Source organism: Leptonychotes weddellii, chromosome 1 (genome assembly GCF_054177405.1).
Source record: "Leptonychotes weddellii isolate Sample4059 chromosome 1, ASM5417740v2, whole genome shotgun sequence".
NCBI classification, from domain to species: domain Eukaryota; kingdom Metazoa; phylum Chordata; class Mammalia; order Carnivora; family Phocidae; genus Leptonychotes; species Leptonychotes weddellii.
The window spans coordinates 21,236,985-21,253,386 of record NC_138369.1 but is presented as its reverse complement, the minus strand read 5'-3'; the positions used below and the strand labels follow the sequence as shown (position 1 = coordinate 21,253,386).

The 16,402-nt window shown below is 45.8% G+C and overlaps 1 protein-coding gene across 4 annotated transcripts in view; it reads left to right on the top strand.

Moving 5' to 3' along the window:
• The window catches only part of IL17RD (interleukin 17 receptor D), a 69,846-nt gene that overhangs the window by 31,173 nt on the left and 22,271 nt on the right, over positions 1 to 16,402 (top strand). For all 4 annotated transcript variants that reach the window (XM_081819339.1, XM_081819331.1, XM_081819348.1 and 1 more), the window contains exons 2-3: positions 9,202 to 9,259; positions 14,052 to 14,177. In XM_081819339.1, coding sequence (XP_081675465.1) covers positions 9,202 to 9,259; positions 14,052 to 14,177 — 184 coding nt within the window. The remainder of the gene's footprint in view (positions 1 to 9,201; positions 9,260 to 14,051; positions 14,178 to 16,402) is intronic.

The following is a 16,402-nucleotide window of genomic DNA, read 5'->3' as shown; positions in this document are numbered from 1 at the left end:
TGCCCTGCCCCGGTCAGCCTGCGATTGCCCCCCGGGAGGCCCCGTTGTGCACAGGAAGTCAGACACTAATGATGTTAGCGAGGGGACAAAGGCGCCCGGCCCGGGAAGGGCCTAATTGCTGTGTCCGGCTCCCAGGCGGCCGGCCTCAAGCTGGAGGGGGCTGGGCAGGATGCGCTAAGTGTTAACACCTGGAGCTGAGCTGCTGACTTCCTGGTGCTTTTTTTTTTTCTTCTGTGTGGCTGGGTGCGCACAGAGACAGACATACACACGTTCACAAATCCCAGCTGCATCTCAGGGGGACATTTTGGGATGGGGTATTGAAGAGACTAGATGGAAATGGTTCAGGCTGGAGGTCACACTGAATGGGGCAGGCTGAGAACCACTTTTCCCATGAGCCCCCTTGATCTGCTCATGGGGCTTTGTGACTGGTGCTTCACCTCTGGGCTGGCCAATTCCCTCCCTTACTCCCAGGAAATCGGGGAAAGGCCAGACCTTGCAGAGAGGCAGATACATATTGGAAGAGGCACTGTTGCTTTGGCTTGAGACATTCTATTTAGAACTGATGGGAGAAGGCTCCTGGGAAAAGAGAGAGGAGGGTCTTGACCATTGTTTTGAACCACCTGCGGTCTTGGGAGGTAGAATGGTGGCAGGATGAGGAGTGGTTGGGGACACCTGCCAGCGCCGAAGCGGGGTTGCATTCGTGTGTGTGTATGAATCCACGCCTAGAGGGGTCGGTTGGTGGAGCTGCATCCCAGGGAAGTGGGGAAACCCAGATGTACCTCCTCATTTCTAAGTGGCGTCTCTAGGTTCTTTGTGTCTACACATGGCTTTGGACCTGGGACTGGTGAAGCCCTGGGTTTCCTTGGAGAGTTCTGGGAATGCCCCCAACTTATGTAAGAACGTTTCTGGGGGAAATTGGGTAAGGAATATTTCTCACAGGATTCTCCTGTGGGTTCTAGAAACCTTTTCCCCTGGACAACAATTCAAAGTGAAGACCCCCTGCCTTGGCCAGTAGCCCTGCCGGGATGGTGTTAGCCGCTCACTTCCTGTGATGGCAAGCAACCGAGCTGGAGCCTGGGGTCCCTCCCATAGGCCAGCAATGGGAGGCAGCTGTGTGCACAGGTTGACTTCACTTGGATTTTTGCAGCCAGAGAATGAGAGAGTTTAAAAGGGATGCTTTTGAAGCCTGTCTCCTTCCTAGAGGAAGGGGGAAAAGCCACAAATAATTTTTGAAAAGGGGTCTAATATTGACTTGCTGCTTCCCACTGTTATTTTAAGGAGGTTTTTCTCTCTGAGACCACCATGTGGACAGAAATAATAGGCTGACAGAAGGGGTCGCCTTGCTTTCCGAGTGTAGCCTGTGATATTTCGATTAGCACTAAAACCTAAAAGGGCAGCCTTCCATAATTTCCAAATATGCGAAATCCACCTTGAAGGAAGCACATGTGTGGGGCACGCCGGGGACCTGCCTGGCCGGAGGAGGCTGGGTCCCCATGGCAACGTCACAATCCATTTCTGCAGGCATTTCTGCTGTAAAAGCAGAATTCCAGATGTGATACAGTATTTGGAGACTTCGTCCCCGGGCCTCAGAAACAGTATTTGAAGCGGCATAATTCAGTGCACGCTCTCTGTGTGGTCCTAAGCCTTTTTATTAGTAGTTTTGTTTTGATCTGAACATTTCCTCTGAGCTTAGGCATAACAATCATGTGTACAGCATTAAGTTTTCCCCTATTGTCTAATCGCTGTTTTGCCCTTGCAGGAAGATACTGCCTTGAGCTTCTGGAGTGAAGTTTTTATAACTACCTTTAACAGCTAAGTGGGTGCAAGCTGGTAGCCGGTTTGCTGGGTGGGTGTTTGGATGGTTGGTTGCTTGCTTCCTCTTCGTACCCAGTATTTACAGAAAACCAGCTAATCTGTGTCTGCGAAGTTGTCTGTGTGTGCTCTTGAAACTGCAGATGGGTTGACGGTTACCTTAAAGATGCCAGTTCTTTACCATGCGGTTCTCATTTGAGTGGATGGGAGTGGTGTGTGCAGCTGAGGGAAAAGGTCTGGCTCTCTAGCCAGAGGCATGTTTTATAGCTTGCTTTTTAACGTTTTGAGAATTGGAAAAATGGAACAATCCTGTCTATTTGTGAGTGTCAGCCATGGGAGAACACACAGCCTAGATCCTTAACAGACTTAATTGGAAAAAGTACTTGGGCTTTTTGCTTTGTGAAAACTAAGAAGGCTGCAGAGTTTTGTTTTGTTTTTAAACACAGGAGAAGAGTCAGCGGGGTGTGTGTGTGTGTGTGTGTTGATATCTCTGGGCTTTCACTGCATGTATATATTCCAGTGGCAAAGCAATAAGAAAATTAAAGTCTGGAGCAGGGAAAGACATTTAAAAATACATTCCATTCCATTTAGGCCTGTTAGAAAAGTTGCTATTACAATATATAAACATATCAGATCTATACATTGCATACCTTAAACTTATACAATGTTATATGTCAATTCTATCTCAATTTAAAAAAAAAAAAAAGTTGCTATCTGAGAAACAACTCCTATAAATGCCCTAACACATCTTTAGTGAATGGATTTCCTTGGGCATGAGGGTGGGGGAGGGGAGGAGGGGTAAAAAGCCACTTAGATGGAAACTAGAGCTCTCGGTTTGATAAGCAGAACACATGGTCACTTGGCATCAGTTGGCTCCATGTTAGAACTCAGAAACAATTGTCCCTTCAGCTTTCCTTTGGGGAGCGTGAAATTAGGAACATGTGTGTGCTGATTAGCAACATGTCAGAGATGAATCATGATTACGGCTTTGGTCTGGTACACAGGCGATGCTTTGGAGTAGTGATTTCCTACCTCCTCGAGCAAATCTCTCTAATTAGCTTAAGATCTCCGGGTCTTTTTGGGCCGACGCAGTAATTGCTGGTGGGAACACACTGGCGCTCCCCCAGAGCTCGTGTGTTCCCTACTAGGCACCCAAGACCTCACCTCCCCAAATCAGACAGTGGGCACTCTTCGTTCCTGAAGTTGGTTGCATCGAGTTGGAAAGTGAGAGAGAACAGCTCCCGGAATGTGGAGAAGAATATCTTGAATAGATCCAGACCCAAGCTGGCTTTGTGATTTATTTGCCTCGTGTTTTGGGTTTGCCGGCATTCTCCTCAGCTTACATCACCTGGGGCTTCTCTGCTTTTTGCTGACTTCTTCCTCCCCTCTCCACCCCCACACTTTTTTTTTTTTTTTAGTTAAAGGTTTGAACTGAAGTGGGATCTGACTTCATTTATGAGACCATCTGAACTGAACCTGTGCAGAATAAATTGACCCCATGTTCTCTCTCTTACCTTCACCATGTCCACTGGTCAGAGACAAAAATGTCAGGCCTGTTGTGCATTTTAAGCCTCACAGAGCTGCCTGCTATCTTTTACATCTCATTGACACACTGGAAACCCAAGGTGGAGGAAATGTTAGGGAAAATAGAAAGTGTAAGTTGGCCTTAGTTTTTTAAGTAGTGACTCAATGTGCCTTTAAAAACCCATTATCTCAGTTCTTTCTGGTGGATGCTCTTGTTTAAATTTTCACCCAAACTCAGTTCACTAAAACATTACCAGCTTTCTCAGAGGTCCTTAACTGATTTGAAAGCAGTCTTGATTAGACCTTACTGTTTGGCCTGCCTTCCACTGGAAAGGGGGTTACTACAGTTAGCACAGTCCTTTTCAAAACGCATTTTTCCAAAATGGCAGCTAAGCTGTTTTGGAGCTGGATTGGAAATGTTGCTCTGGGAAGTTGGTGTCTTCAATGGGCTTAGAACCCCCAAGGCCCCTCAGGAAATGGGCCCTCAAATGGCCCCTCGTGGCTGCTCTGTGTGGGATCCCTGCCTGTGGCTGTCTTTGTGTCCAGGCCTTTGCTTTTTTGCCATATGGGTGGAGCATGGTATGGGTTTTGAATTTTATTCCTTTAGAGCACTTATGGGTTATCGTCCCCTCCCCCTTTCCTGAGTAAAAGATGTTTTCTCCATTATGTTCCCATTTGCTTCTTCCGTCCCGGCTCACCATAGAGTGTTCATAGCAGAGCCCCAGGCACCTGGGGCTTGCTTTGCAGCTAGCATTGGAACAAATTAAAAGCTGCCCTAAGTGCAGCAAAGGGGGGTGGTTAATGAACTAAGAATGTGACACCCTGAGGCCACGGCATTGGCATTTATAGATTTTAGGTAACAGGCAACAAACAAGTATTCTTAATTGTAAGCTCATTAAATGTCAAAATGGGTATAGTAGCTAAAAGCTTAGAATTGTTTACTGAAAAACAGCTTCCAAAGCCATTGACCAGCTTTGTAAGTCGCTTACCCATGTTCTCTTAGTGTGAGTCCTGACTCCAAGCCCATAGATCACCCTGTCACACGAAGCTAGGTCCTCTTGGGTTCTTGGTGTGCATTACCTGGTTTCGTCATGAATTCATTTACTCAGGCAGAAAACTAATATTTACCAAAGGCTGACTATGGGCCAGGCCCAGGACTGTGGTGCAAGCTGGGTGGAGGATGAGGGCATAGGGGTGCTGCCCTGGTCACTTGGCCTTCAGTGTCTCCCCATTGGATCCAACCTGAGCACTCCCCAGAGATGGGGATCACTGGGTTGCCCAGTTCCCACCAAGACCATTCTGTGGTCTAGTGGTTAGTGCCCTTGTCACCTTGCCCTGACTTGTCCATCCAGCTGCTAGACCCCCCAGGTCTGGGTGCTGAGACTGATCATATCTGGAGATGCCCCTTCCTGTGAGCATTTCCCTTTTTACTTCACATACCCCCATGCTGCACAGCTCTCTCCTTGCTTATTAGGGCAGGAGTCTTCCCAGGAATGGTGCCATCACTCTTTCAACGTGTCACATGCTGTGCAGAGAGCTTGGTACGTGTCATCTCACACAGTCCCACGCCGAGCTTTTCCAGGAAGTTTTATTCAAACACTTTATAGAGCTCAGGGATATGAGGCCCAGGAAAGTTTAGAAGCTTGTCTCAGGTCACATAGCTTGAGAGGGGGAGATTTGAACACACATCTGTACAGCTCTAAAGCCCATTCTGTTAACCACTCTTCTACTCCAGATATGTCCAAGGCTAGCCCACAGAAGCCTATGTCTAGGATGGCAGAATCTGAAGCAGCTAGCTCTGATGGGTCAGTGTCCCATGTCTGCCTGCAGCCAGGGTGGGATAGAGTGTGGTGACAAGGGATCAGTCAGTCTGCTCTGGGTGTGGGGAGGGGCAAATGACAGCACATGGGCGAGTGTGACATTGAGATCCATTTCAACCATACTGCTGCTAAAAGTATATGTATGTATTAGCTTTCAGTTGCTGCTGTAACAAATTAACACAATTTAGTGACTTAAAACAGCACAAATTCGTTATCTTATAGTTGAAGTCCGAATTTCAAAATGAGTCTGTGGGGCTAAACTAAAGATGTTGGCAGGGCTGGGTCCTTCTGGAGGCTCTAGGGGAGAACCAATTTTCCGCCTTTTCCAGCATCTAGAGACAGCCTACATTCCTTGGCTTATTAGCCCCTTCTATCTCCATCTTCAAATCCAGTAGTGTAGCATCTTTAAATCGATGTTGGTCTCTCTGCCTTCTACTTCTGTGGTCATTTCTCCTTCTCTGACCTTCCTGAATCCCACTTAGAAGGATCCTTGTGATTACATTTGGCTCATCAGGATAATCCAGAATAATTTCCCCATCTCAAGTTCCTTAAACTTAATCACATCTATGTAGTACTTTTTGCCATCTGTGTAAAGTAGCACAGATTCTGGGGCTTGTGATGTGGACATGTTTTTTTGGGGGGGTATCATTCTGTCTACCACAAAATATAAAGAAAACAGTAGTGCTTTGTGGGCTAGCCTGGGCACACCATTTCTGATAGGGTTTCCGAGGGCTCGGGAGCAGCAGGTGCATTATTTGGGTGTGAACTAAGGACAGCCTGGTGGAGCATCTGTCTGATGCATGTGCTGAGAAACCGGGCCCTGGACGACTTCCAAGAGTGAAAGGTCTTCCAGTGCACACGGGAGCAAGTCCTTGTCATGGAGCTGAGCTCTGTGCTCTGTTCCCTCTGAGCTCAAGGACGAGGCTTGGTCACAGGGTCTTTTAATCTCTGATTTTCTGTGGAATCAGAAGTACCATTTTGCATGTACATTGGCAGAAGTGCCATGCCGGTCAAGTTGTGGGGATGGATTATCATACCCCCATCAAGTGAGTATGCAGGTGGATCTATGTGTCAGGGACACAGTGTGACGGAGCTACACTAAGGCAGAAAGCCTATGAAGGGAACAGGACCTGGCTGATGGGAAGGGCATTCTGGGATGTGGAGGTTCTCCAGAACATGTGCTGAGCCATAATGCAGTGCCTGGAGGAGTCTGGCAGGTCGGGAGGGAAGTGGCTGAGAAGAGAGGCAGGAACCACATCCGGAATGTTCTACGAGGGACAGGGAACTGGTGATGGGCTTGAAACAGAAGAGTGTGGGCAGATTTACACATTAGGAGATCACTTTGGTGGCCAAAGCCCCTTAAGATTAGTACCCAGGTCTGGTTCAAGGCCAAGTGCCCAGCCCTGCAGGGCCTGGGTGCAGGTGGAATGCTCTGTGGGTAGTGAATCAATGCTGTATGCAAGCCTCACTGTCCTTTGAGGCCAGCTCACTGGGCCCCCTTCTGAACAGCTCTGCATGCAGCACAGACCTTATTTGGAGGGATTTAAGTTCTTGTCTGCAGGATAGAGCACATCTCACGATGTTGGGCTTCTTTCCACAATACATTGGTCATTGCAAGCGCCCAGTAAATACCTGTTAAAAACATGCTGCTATAGGGGTACCTGGCTGGCTCAGTCTGGACGGCCTGTGACTCTTGATCTTGGGGTTGTAAGTTCGAGCCCCACATTAAGTGTAGAGATTACTTAAAAATAAAAATCTTTAAAAGAAAAACATGCTGCAGTAGAAATATGGGGAGAACAAGAACAAACTGAAAAGCTGACAGTCCTGCAAGTAAGGTGACTGGTCATTAGAGTCCTCCATGCCGGAGAGCATGCTATTAAATGCATTTCCTTTTTGAAAAGCGCTTCCTCTACAGGGCTTCACGTGATCCTCCTCAAACCCCTTTCCCAGGGGAAAGTCGTGCAAAGTATCTTTTTAGGAAGATAGTGGAGGAGGCTTGGACCAGGTGGAGTGAAGTGACCATGCCCATGGTCACCAGCAGGAGAATGGAAGGATTAAGGTACTTACCTTGGCCCCCCTGCATTTTTGTTTCCCTCCCATGATGCTCCCTTTTCCTCTCCCTTCTAGTCCAGTTATCCTTTCTTCTTTCAAGTTTCTGGGGGTGTGCTGTCCTCACCCTGGAATCATCCTTTGTGGGGTGCTGCGTGTGACACCTGTAGGCTGTATGCTTACTTACGGCTGGCTCTTCAGCCGAGCTACATACACCTTTAGGTCACACTAAGAGTTCTTGGAGGGTCAGGGTGTGATTTGAAATTCGGCTGTGTACATTACATGTGATCCACATACCCCATTAGTGTCCTTTGAAGGAATGAGTTACTTTGCTCTTGAGGACAGGGACAGTGGCTGTTTTGTTCACCACTGTACCTAGCATAATGTCTGGCTCGTAAGAGATGGTGAGTGATTTTCTATCCTGGGGCTTTGTAAGGGAAGAGAAGGGTGTGGTTTGGGTGTCTTGGGCATTTCCTAGGGGTTGTCCTGCTTGGTTGTGGTACCCCGCTCTTGGCCATCTGGAAGTTGGGCCTCCTCTAGTGGTATGCTAGAGGATTCTCCCTAAGGAATTATGGAGGCATTTAAGATTTCCATAAGAAAACCACCCTTTCCAAAGTGTTTCAGCTCAGGGGAGGAAATCCAGAATCCTGTGTATGTGGGAAAGGGAGGATGGAAGCAGGAAAGCTGGAGAAGGAAGGTACATCAGGAAGAAGGGGAGCCCCAGTAGATCATGGGCTAGTGTACCACGTTGATTTAGATTTCCTGTTAGTGCTTATTTCTCACTTGAATTAGAATTGTGGTGTGTGTGTGCGCATGCGTGCTTGTGTGCATCCCTTTCTGCACAGCTGTGCTTTCCTGAGGTCCATGTTTATCCGAGCTCAGGGATAGAGTTTCACTGGGCATAGCTGGCTTCAGGATAAGCAGCGTGAACATGCCTCCAGCATATGGATGTGATGGGGTTGTGGCCTGAGACCCTGGGCTCCATCAGAAGGGGTTCTGCACATTGTGTCTCAGTGTGACAATTGCCCATTAAATACTGGGCTGCCAGAATATGGTTTTCCCCTAGCATCCCCTTGGTTGAGTGGAAACTTTAGTGGTGTGGTTAGAATATTTTCCCATCATTTAGCATTTCAGAATTAACTGTTTTGGAGAATTCTGCAATTAATGCTGAATGGCACATTTGCCGATTATTACAGAAACAGTTAAACCAGAGTCGGCGGATCTGTAGCTGCTCTTTCCCATGATGGATAAGTGGTGGGTTAGGAAAAGGTGGGGGCAATGGGAGGATTCCAGTGCTCCCTCTGTGGATGCTGTAATTAAAGTGGGGAGTCTGGCGGAGTTGTTATCCCTGCTATGAAGAGTGCAGATGGCTAACGGCCACATCACCAAAAGTTAGTTAGGCCTTTTAAAGTCTTTTTTCTTTTTCTTTTATGACCCACCCTATATATTCCAAGCATAGGTACGGATACAGTGAAGAATTTTCTCATTAAAAGTAATGGCTTATTCCCACAATCATTCCCGGTCTCGGAATGAGAAACCTGTTTCCTTAGACTTGAGGAATTGCCTATCTGTTGTGGCTTAATAGAGCTTTTGGACGAGAGTGTCTGGTAGGCAAATTTTATAACCAATCAATGCTCAAAGCGGATCCAACTGGAAGGGCTCCAGCTGGCAGCTCATGGTCTCTCCCCCAATTTTACTGTTAATGAATTATTATTTAACCCTCAAACACAGAGCAGCATGCTCCTTTTGTCTTGGGGGGAAGTGAGTGCTCATGATGCTCTTGGCCTGGAAGTTAGGAATCTCCTGGGCTGGAGGGAGGTTGGCAGCCAGTGGGGGAGAAGGGGCACAGGGCGGGTGGGAAGAGTGGTAGATATTGCTCAGCATCTGGCATGACCCTGGGTCTTCGCAATCTTGTGTGCATTTTGACTCTGTGGGGATGTATGCTGGAAAAGCACGTTGGCTTCTCTCCTCATCATGTTCTCTTGTTTTCCCACAGGGAGTGGGGCCGGCCAGCAGAAACAGCGGGCTGCACAACATCACCTTCAGATATGACAGTAAGTAACTGGCTTCACTGCCGAAGAATGGAGCCCTTTCAGTGATCTACAGCTTACATAGTCATGCTTAATCAAGGACACTGCAGGTCCTGGGGCTGAGGAATTTTCTGAACCTGCTCAGGTTTATCAATAGAACTAACATGGCTCAGTCTCAATTAAGCCACTCAAGTATTTGGGAGCTTGAATAGGTCAAGTGTCCTCCATAGTGTTGGGAGAAGTTGTGTATAGAGACTTCCCCTGATGTCTTCAAGATATAACCATGTCCTTAAGAACAAAGGCAGATGCCTGTAGGGGCTCAGCAGGGGACCAATGAGTGCAGCTACTAAGTGCAAGGATGCTAGGGAACGGTAGAGACTGTGGCAAACTGGACAGCCCAGGTCTGGCTTCTCCATTCCAGCTCCTTGTGGTCTTGCCCCTGAGGGTAGCCAGATGTGATTTGCAAGAAGAAAGAGACATTGGCATTTTTTGTTTGTTTGTTTGTTTGAACATTTTTTAATATTGGCATCTATTTAAACATGTTCACAAGCACAGAGTGGGCCAAGTGAATGTGTGTCCCAGATTGGCCCATGGGTCTCCAGTTGGCCATCTCCGTAGGCCTGGGTTCCAACTCCTGTGCCCTACCTGTCAGCTGTGAGCTATGGCAGGCCACCTGACTTCTCTAAGCCTCAGCTTGCAAGGCCTGTAAAATAAAGATTAGTTTCTTCCTGAGCATCATGTTGAGGCTTTAATGAGGTAATGCTTTTAACTGCTCAACTTAGTTGGCCTGTGATGTGCACTCAGTAATTGATATCTGCCAATAGTAGAAGTCATTCCAACCAGAATTGGAATACAGCATCTTTTTGGCCCTTTCTCTCAAGGAAGTGTGGCTTTATCTGGCTGAGTTGTTTCCTAAGGGCAGGGTGGGGTGCTTTTTTCTGATTAAGCATATAGAATTCCCCCTCAGCAGCTGCTTTCATGCTAAGAAGGTAATTATATAGAATTGTGAGCATTTTAGCCTTCTGAGCCATAATTTATATGTAAAAATGTTAACAAGAGAGAGCTTGACTCCTGTTCAGTAACTCCTGACATTTGATTCATCTCTTGGAGAGGATTATGAATCCATGTAAGTAATGGCTGTGGGTCACAGTGAGGCCTCTGAAATGATCTTGCTAAAGCAAGATTTTTGAGGTCGTGTATACAATCTAATAATTTTAAGATACAAATATGTGTGTCAAATTTATGCCCACAGTTGCTGACGTGAGTACTTTAAGTTAACCAATGAGGACTTATATTTGAAACAGATATTTCATGTTCGTGGTGTGTGCATGCTCTCTGGGTAAATGTTACAAAGCTAATGAAAGATTTGCAAGTCCATGATACTTAATTCAGCTAAGTAAAGACATGTGTTAGAGATCTCTCTTTGAGCTACAAAGTTAATTTCTAATATATGCTCTTGGTCCTGGCAGATCTTGTATTACATTCAAGAGTTCAAAATTTTCTGGTCAGCTGCAAACAAGTATTTGCAGCTCTAATTTAATATGGGGTTTTGTGAAAGAGGATCTGTACCTGTAAAACTTAAAAGTATCTTATTGTTTTCTTCATGGGACTAAATATTTGGCCCACATGCTTGATGCCTGTCTCTTAGTCATTATTTTCTTTCTTATTCTTCAGCATTTAATTAGAATTTAATTCTCAACTCGAATTGACTCCCGAGACATCTGAAGCTCGGTTGCATTTTGGCAGAATGTCATTTGGGCATAATTTTTTGGTAACCAGAATCCAAAATGTTAGAGTTCCTAATAATTGGATCCAGGTTTGTGTAAAAAATTTATTCATTGTTTTCCATTAAAAAGATATTTCTTTCTCTCTTCCACAAGGAAGTTTCTGTTATTGCTCTGTTGACTGGTTACCAGTTCTGTTTGAAATAGCTAAGAACAAATTACCAAGTTTTCACCAAAACAAAACTATAAAATCTTATTTTTCTACTCCTTTGTCATTGGATGTTACAAAGAAAGAAAATGTCTTGCCATTAAGTCAAAAGTGAATTTCATAGGTCTCCATGTCTCCTTTCATGTTGCATTTCTCCTTTCTTCTTCAGGCTCTGAGGGGGTAATGCCTGAGTAGGTTTTGTAATACATTTTCTTAATTCTTAGACTTTATATTTGCATAATTATATTTACAGAAACCTGGAGAGTGCTAATTTTGGCATTAGGAATGAACAGAGGAAAAAAAAACATGATTTGCTCTTATTCGTGCATCTTTTCCTAAAAGCTGTTTAAGGCAGAGGTTTCAATAAATGGAAATGTTTGAACTTGGGGCACCTGGGAGGCTCAGTCAGTTAAGGGTCTGACTTTGGCTCAGGTCATGATCTCAGGTCCTGGGATTGAGCCCCACGTCAGGTTCCCTGCTTAGTGGGGAGTCCGCTTCTCCCTCTCCCTCTGCCCCTCCCTTGCTCATGCTCTCTCTCTCAAATAAATAAATAAAATCTAAAAAAAAAAAAAAAAAGTTTGAACTTGACAAGTATGATGGGATCTTGTCTTTTTTTTTTTTTTTTTTTTTTCTAATATTGGGAAGCTAGTTTCAGCCAGGATTTTTTGCAGGCTGACTACCTCTGATTCAGAACTTATTATGGTAGTAATCTCTGTGCTGAGGATAGAATGGCAAGAGCCATGCATGAGCCATCCGAGGCTGCTTTCTGTCCTGACCCGGGGCTGGTCAGCAGTGGAATCCGAAGCCACCCAGCTGGTCTCTTAGCTGCAAAACATTTCCTCATTTGTACAATGTGGGTGTTAAACCAGATATTTAAAGAAAATTTTTTCTTCTGCACCCAGAGAACACATGTTAAATGTTTCGACAGTCAGTTTTCATTAGATGTAGAATTTGGTTTTATTGATTACTAACATCTTCTTTTTCTTTTTATAAAGATTTTATTTATTTATTTGACAGAGAGAGAGAGCAGGAACACAAGCAGGGGGAGTGGGAGAGGGAGAAGCAGACTCCCCGCTGAGCAACGTGGGGCTCGATTCCAGGACCCCGGGATCATGACCTGAGCCAAAGGCAGGCGCTTAACGACTAAGCCACCCAGGCGCCCCCCCTAACATCTTTTCAAAAGAAGTAATATTGAAATGTAGAGGTGGCTGCTTTATAAGCAGATGGAGTTTATGGAATGGGGTCCACCTAGAGCAGTTAGGCAAGAAAGCAGGGCCCAAGGCAGTGTGGGAGCTGGGAGTTACCAAAGTGGGGGGGGGGTGCCTTGTAGTGCGTGTGTGTTGAACTGTAGTAAGAAAGTTAAAAAGGAGGAATATTATGTGCCCATTAGAAGGCTTGGAAGAATGTTTTTTAGAAGTTGATAGTAGTTACCTGTGTGGTGGGAGGGCATGGATGACTTCTACATTTTTCTTATGTTCTTTTGTAATTTTCAAATACCCAGGGAACGTTTTTAGTCATAAAAGTGGGAAATGTGGGGGCACCTGGGTCAGTCAGTTGAGCGCCTGCCTTCAGCTCAGGTCATGATCTCGGGTCCTGGGATCAAGTCCCAAGTTGGACTCTTTGCTCAGTGGAGTCTGCTTCTCCCTCTGCCTCTGCCCCCACCCCCACCCTTCGTGCTCTCTCTCAAATAAATAAAATCTTTAAAAAAAAATGGGAAGTGTGTGGTGTGATGTACAGCAGGGGCAGGGGGAGTGCAGCAGATTCACTGAACCTAGAAAATCCCCCTGACTGCTTCACCTCAAAGTAAAACACCCTGATTTTGGAGGCATCATGAGTCGGTTTGGACATTTGATGGAACTGAGGACTTTTTGCAGCAGATACCAACAAGAGTTTTCCATTTTAATCATTGAGAAAGAAATGGAGGTGAAGCAGTGTAAGAATCATGAGTTGGCATTTGCCAGGGATGGCTGGTGGTTCTCCCTGTATGAGTGGCCAGAACAGCCCACGGCCATTCTCTGGAGTCCCATTCCGAGTCTGGCTGGAAGCTTCCGGCAGTTTTTTAGCATCCTGTAGACTTTGAAGGTTTCTTTAGCAATACCAGGTGTCAGAGCTGCTCACATGGTTGTGGTGGCCTTGACAACTGGCTGTAAGTAATGTCCTCAGACAGTATCAGAGAATTGGTCTTCATTTTTTGAGCAATGTGGAGCTCTTGAATTTGGTGGGCATTGCGGGTGTCTTTGCTAACACATGGTGTTCGGGAACAGAAGTTTTACCTTTGAGATGCTATTAATGTTGAAGGTACTTTGCTCATCATGAAGTCAGTGAGTCTCTTTTGTAGGTACTAATCGGATTTTTTAACAGGCTTACTGTGAGCCGCTCCCCCGTGAGTCCCATCCGCATCCTGCTGCCTTGCCCTGTTCACCTGGCCTCCAGGTTTCTTCTAAAAGCAAGCCCCAGACTATTTAGCCATTTGTTTTGTTTCAGATCACTCTCAAATGCTGAAAACCAATTGAATCGATGTAAATAATTATTGATTTAGGTAAAGTGTCATAATAGTAAAGAAGTCAATGCCAGATACATAGTCAAACTGTCTATGTATAAACATACACAGCCACACCATATATGATCCTCCTCATGCTGTCCTAGAATTGAACTCAAAGGGTGGGCAGTGGTGTTAGTGCTTTAAATAAGCCCCACTACAGCACCTTACAGTTTCCCCAACAGTCAATCTTTGATGTCCTATTTGGGCTTATGCAGCACACGTCTTTAGACAGAATGGATTTGGCCGCCTCCAGACGGCTCTGTGTAATTTGAGAAGATGAACGCCGGACCTCAAAAAATAAATGTCTTAATCTAACTGTTCTTTGTTCTCCCAACTCTCTAGACTGCACCACTTACTTGAATCCAGTGGGGAAGCATGTGATTGCTGATGCCCAGAACATCACCATCAGTCAGTACGCTTGCCACGACCAAGTGGCAGTCACCATTCTTTGGTCCCCAGGGGCTCTTGGTAAGTTGGTCAAAATGGAGTCCACTACGTGGCTGGTGTGGGTGGTGACCAGTGCAGGGATCCCAGTGTGACAACCTCCAGGAGCCAGGCAGGTCTTGACATAAGTGTAGCTTAGGTGGGCTTCGGCCCAGAAACACTGCCTGCTTTGGTGCGGATACTTGCTGGGCATGCACGCAGCTTGATGCTGGGCCTCACGGCCCATCTTTTATTCGCTTGGCTGTTACTGAGAGAGATGTAGGTCTGCAAAATAATAGTGTGTGGTGATAAATCACATTGAACGCTTGGCCTCTGGGTCTCAGCAGTAGTCGGGGGACAGGTGAGCTATCCAAGGATGTAATGGCCTCAGCATCCAGCATCGGCCATCTCTGTGCCCAAAAAGATACCCAAGCACAGCACTGGTGCATATTGTGAGTTTTCAGGAATATTCCAATTTTCTTTTTCTTTTTTTTTTAATTTTGTTTATTTATTTGACAGAGAGAGACACAGCGAGAGAGGGGACACAAGCAGGGGGAGTGGGAGAGGGAGAAGCAGCCTCCCCACCGAGCAGGGAGCCCGATGCGGGGCTCGATCCCAGGACTCTGGGATCATGACCTGAGCCGGAGGCAGACGCTTAATCGACTGAGCCACCCAGGCGCCCCCATAAAATCAATTTTTAAATGTTGCCAACTAACTGAATTTGTTTAAACTATGTAGGCTGAAAAAAAAAAAACAAAATGAAGAAACAGGAAAAAGCAAATCCACATTATCTGGCCAGATTCAGGTTAGGGCAGAGTCTGCTTGTCCTCTTTAATTAACTTAATCATTTAAGTTAATGATTGGATGGGATAATTGGGAGTGGGACATGGGCAAGGCCCATTTGTTCAGATGGGCCTAGGTGTGAACCCAGATTCTACCTTTTACAAGAGGCCTCTAACCCTTGCTGAGCCCCGCTTCCCCATCTGTAACAGGCAGATGACTGCCTCTTGGTTGGTTATAAGATTTCCTGACACACACACATGCAGTGTATTTCTAAAAAGAGCTTTTTTCTTTTTTTTAAAGTTTTTACTTAAGTAATCTTGACACCCAATGTGGGGCTTGAACTCATGACCCTGAGATCAAGAGTTGCCTGCTCCACTGACTGGGCCAGCCAGGTGACCCTAGAAAGAGCTCTTAAAAAACAGTGGCTACTGGGGCACCTGAATAGCCCAGTCGGTGGAGCATGTGACTCTTGATCTTGGGGTTGTAGTTTCAAGCCCCACATTGAGTGTAGAGATTACTTTAAAATAAAATCTTTAAGAAAAAAACAAAACAGGGGGGAAAAAGTGGCTACTGTTACTATCATCAGAACCTGGTCCTCAAACCTGCTCCTTTGACATAGCCACTGAATCTTAGAATTAAAAAAAAAAAAATCTGGCCAAGGGAAAAGTACAATAAAAGCCTGGATTTCTTCATCTGAACAGGATAAATCTCAGAAAAATCCGACTGCAGGAGAGGTGAGTGCAGAGTGAGGGAGGATAGATCAGACCCATGGGACTAACTCACTTATCCATGTAAATACTGCTGGGTCTGAACGCAGCGGGTTTTCCAAAAATAACATTATCTTAACATTTAAAGATAAAAACATTCTCTGTGGATAAACGGGAAGTGGTCATTCCATGTAAGGCTATACAGTGGAGGGGTTGGCCTGACAAGTTGCAGGCTCCTTAAGAGTAAGGGATGTGAGCGTGTCGTTGGAAAACTAACAGGTGGAGCAGTGAGGGCAGAATGTGGTGCTTTCCAGTATGATGATTTGTGGGTGGACAGGTTCTATCTGTTTCTATAAGGTTCTTTCAGGTTTTATCAAGGAAACTCGGTGGGAGACAGAAGCATATGGGTTAAGAGCACCAGCTTAGAGCCAGATACTCTGGGGTTTGAATCCCACATCTGCTGTTTAATTCCTGTGTGATCCTGGGCAAGTCGTTCAGTGTCTTGATAGCTGTTTCCTCACCTGTAAAATGGGGATAATACCTTCCTCCCATGGATGTTAGGAGGATTCATCCAGTTTTTGTTTTTTTTTTTTTTTAAAGATTTTATTTATTTATTTGAGACAGAGAGAATGAGAGACAGAGAGCATGAGAGGGAGGAGGGTCAGAGGGAGAAGCAGACTCCCTGCCGAGCAGGGAGCCCGATGCGGGACTCGATCCCGGGACTCCAGGATCATGACCTGAGCCGAAGGCAGTCACTTAACCAACTGAGCCACCCAGGCG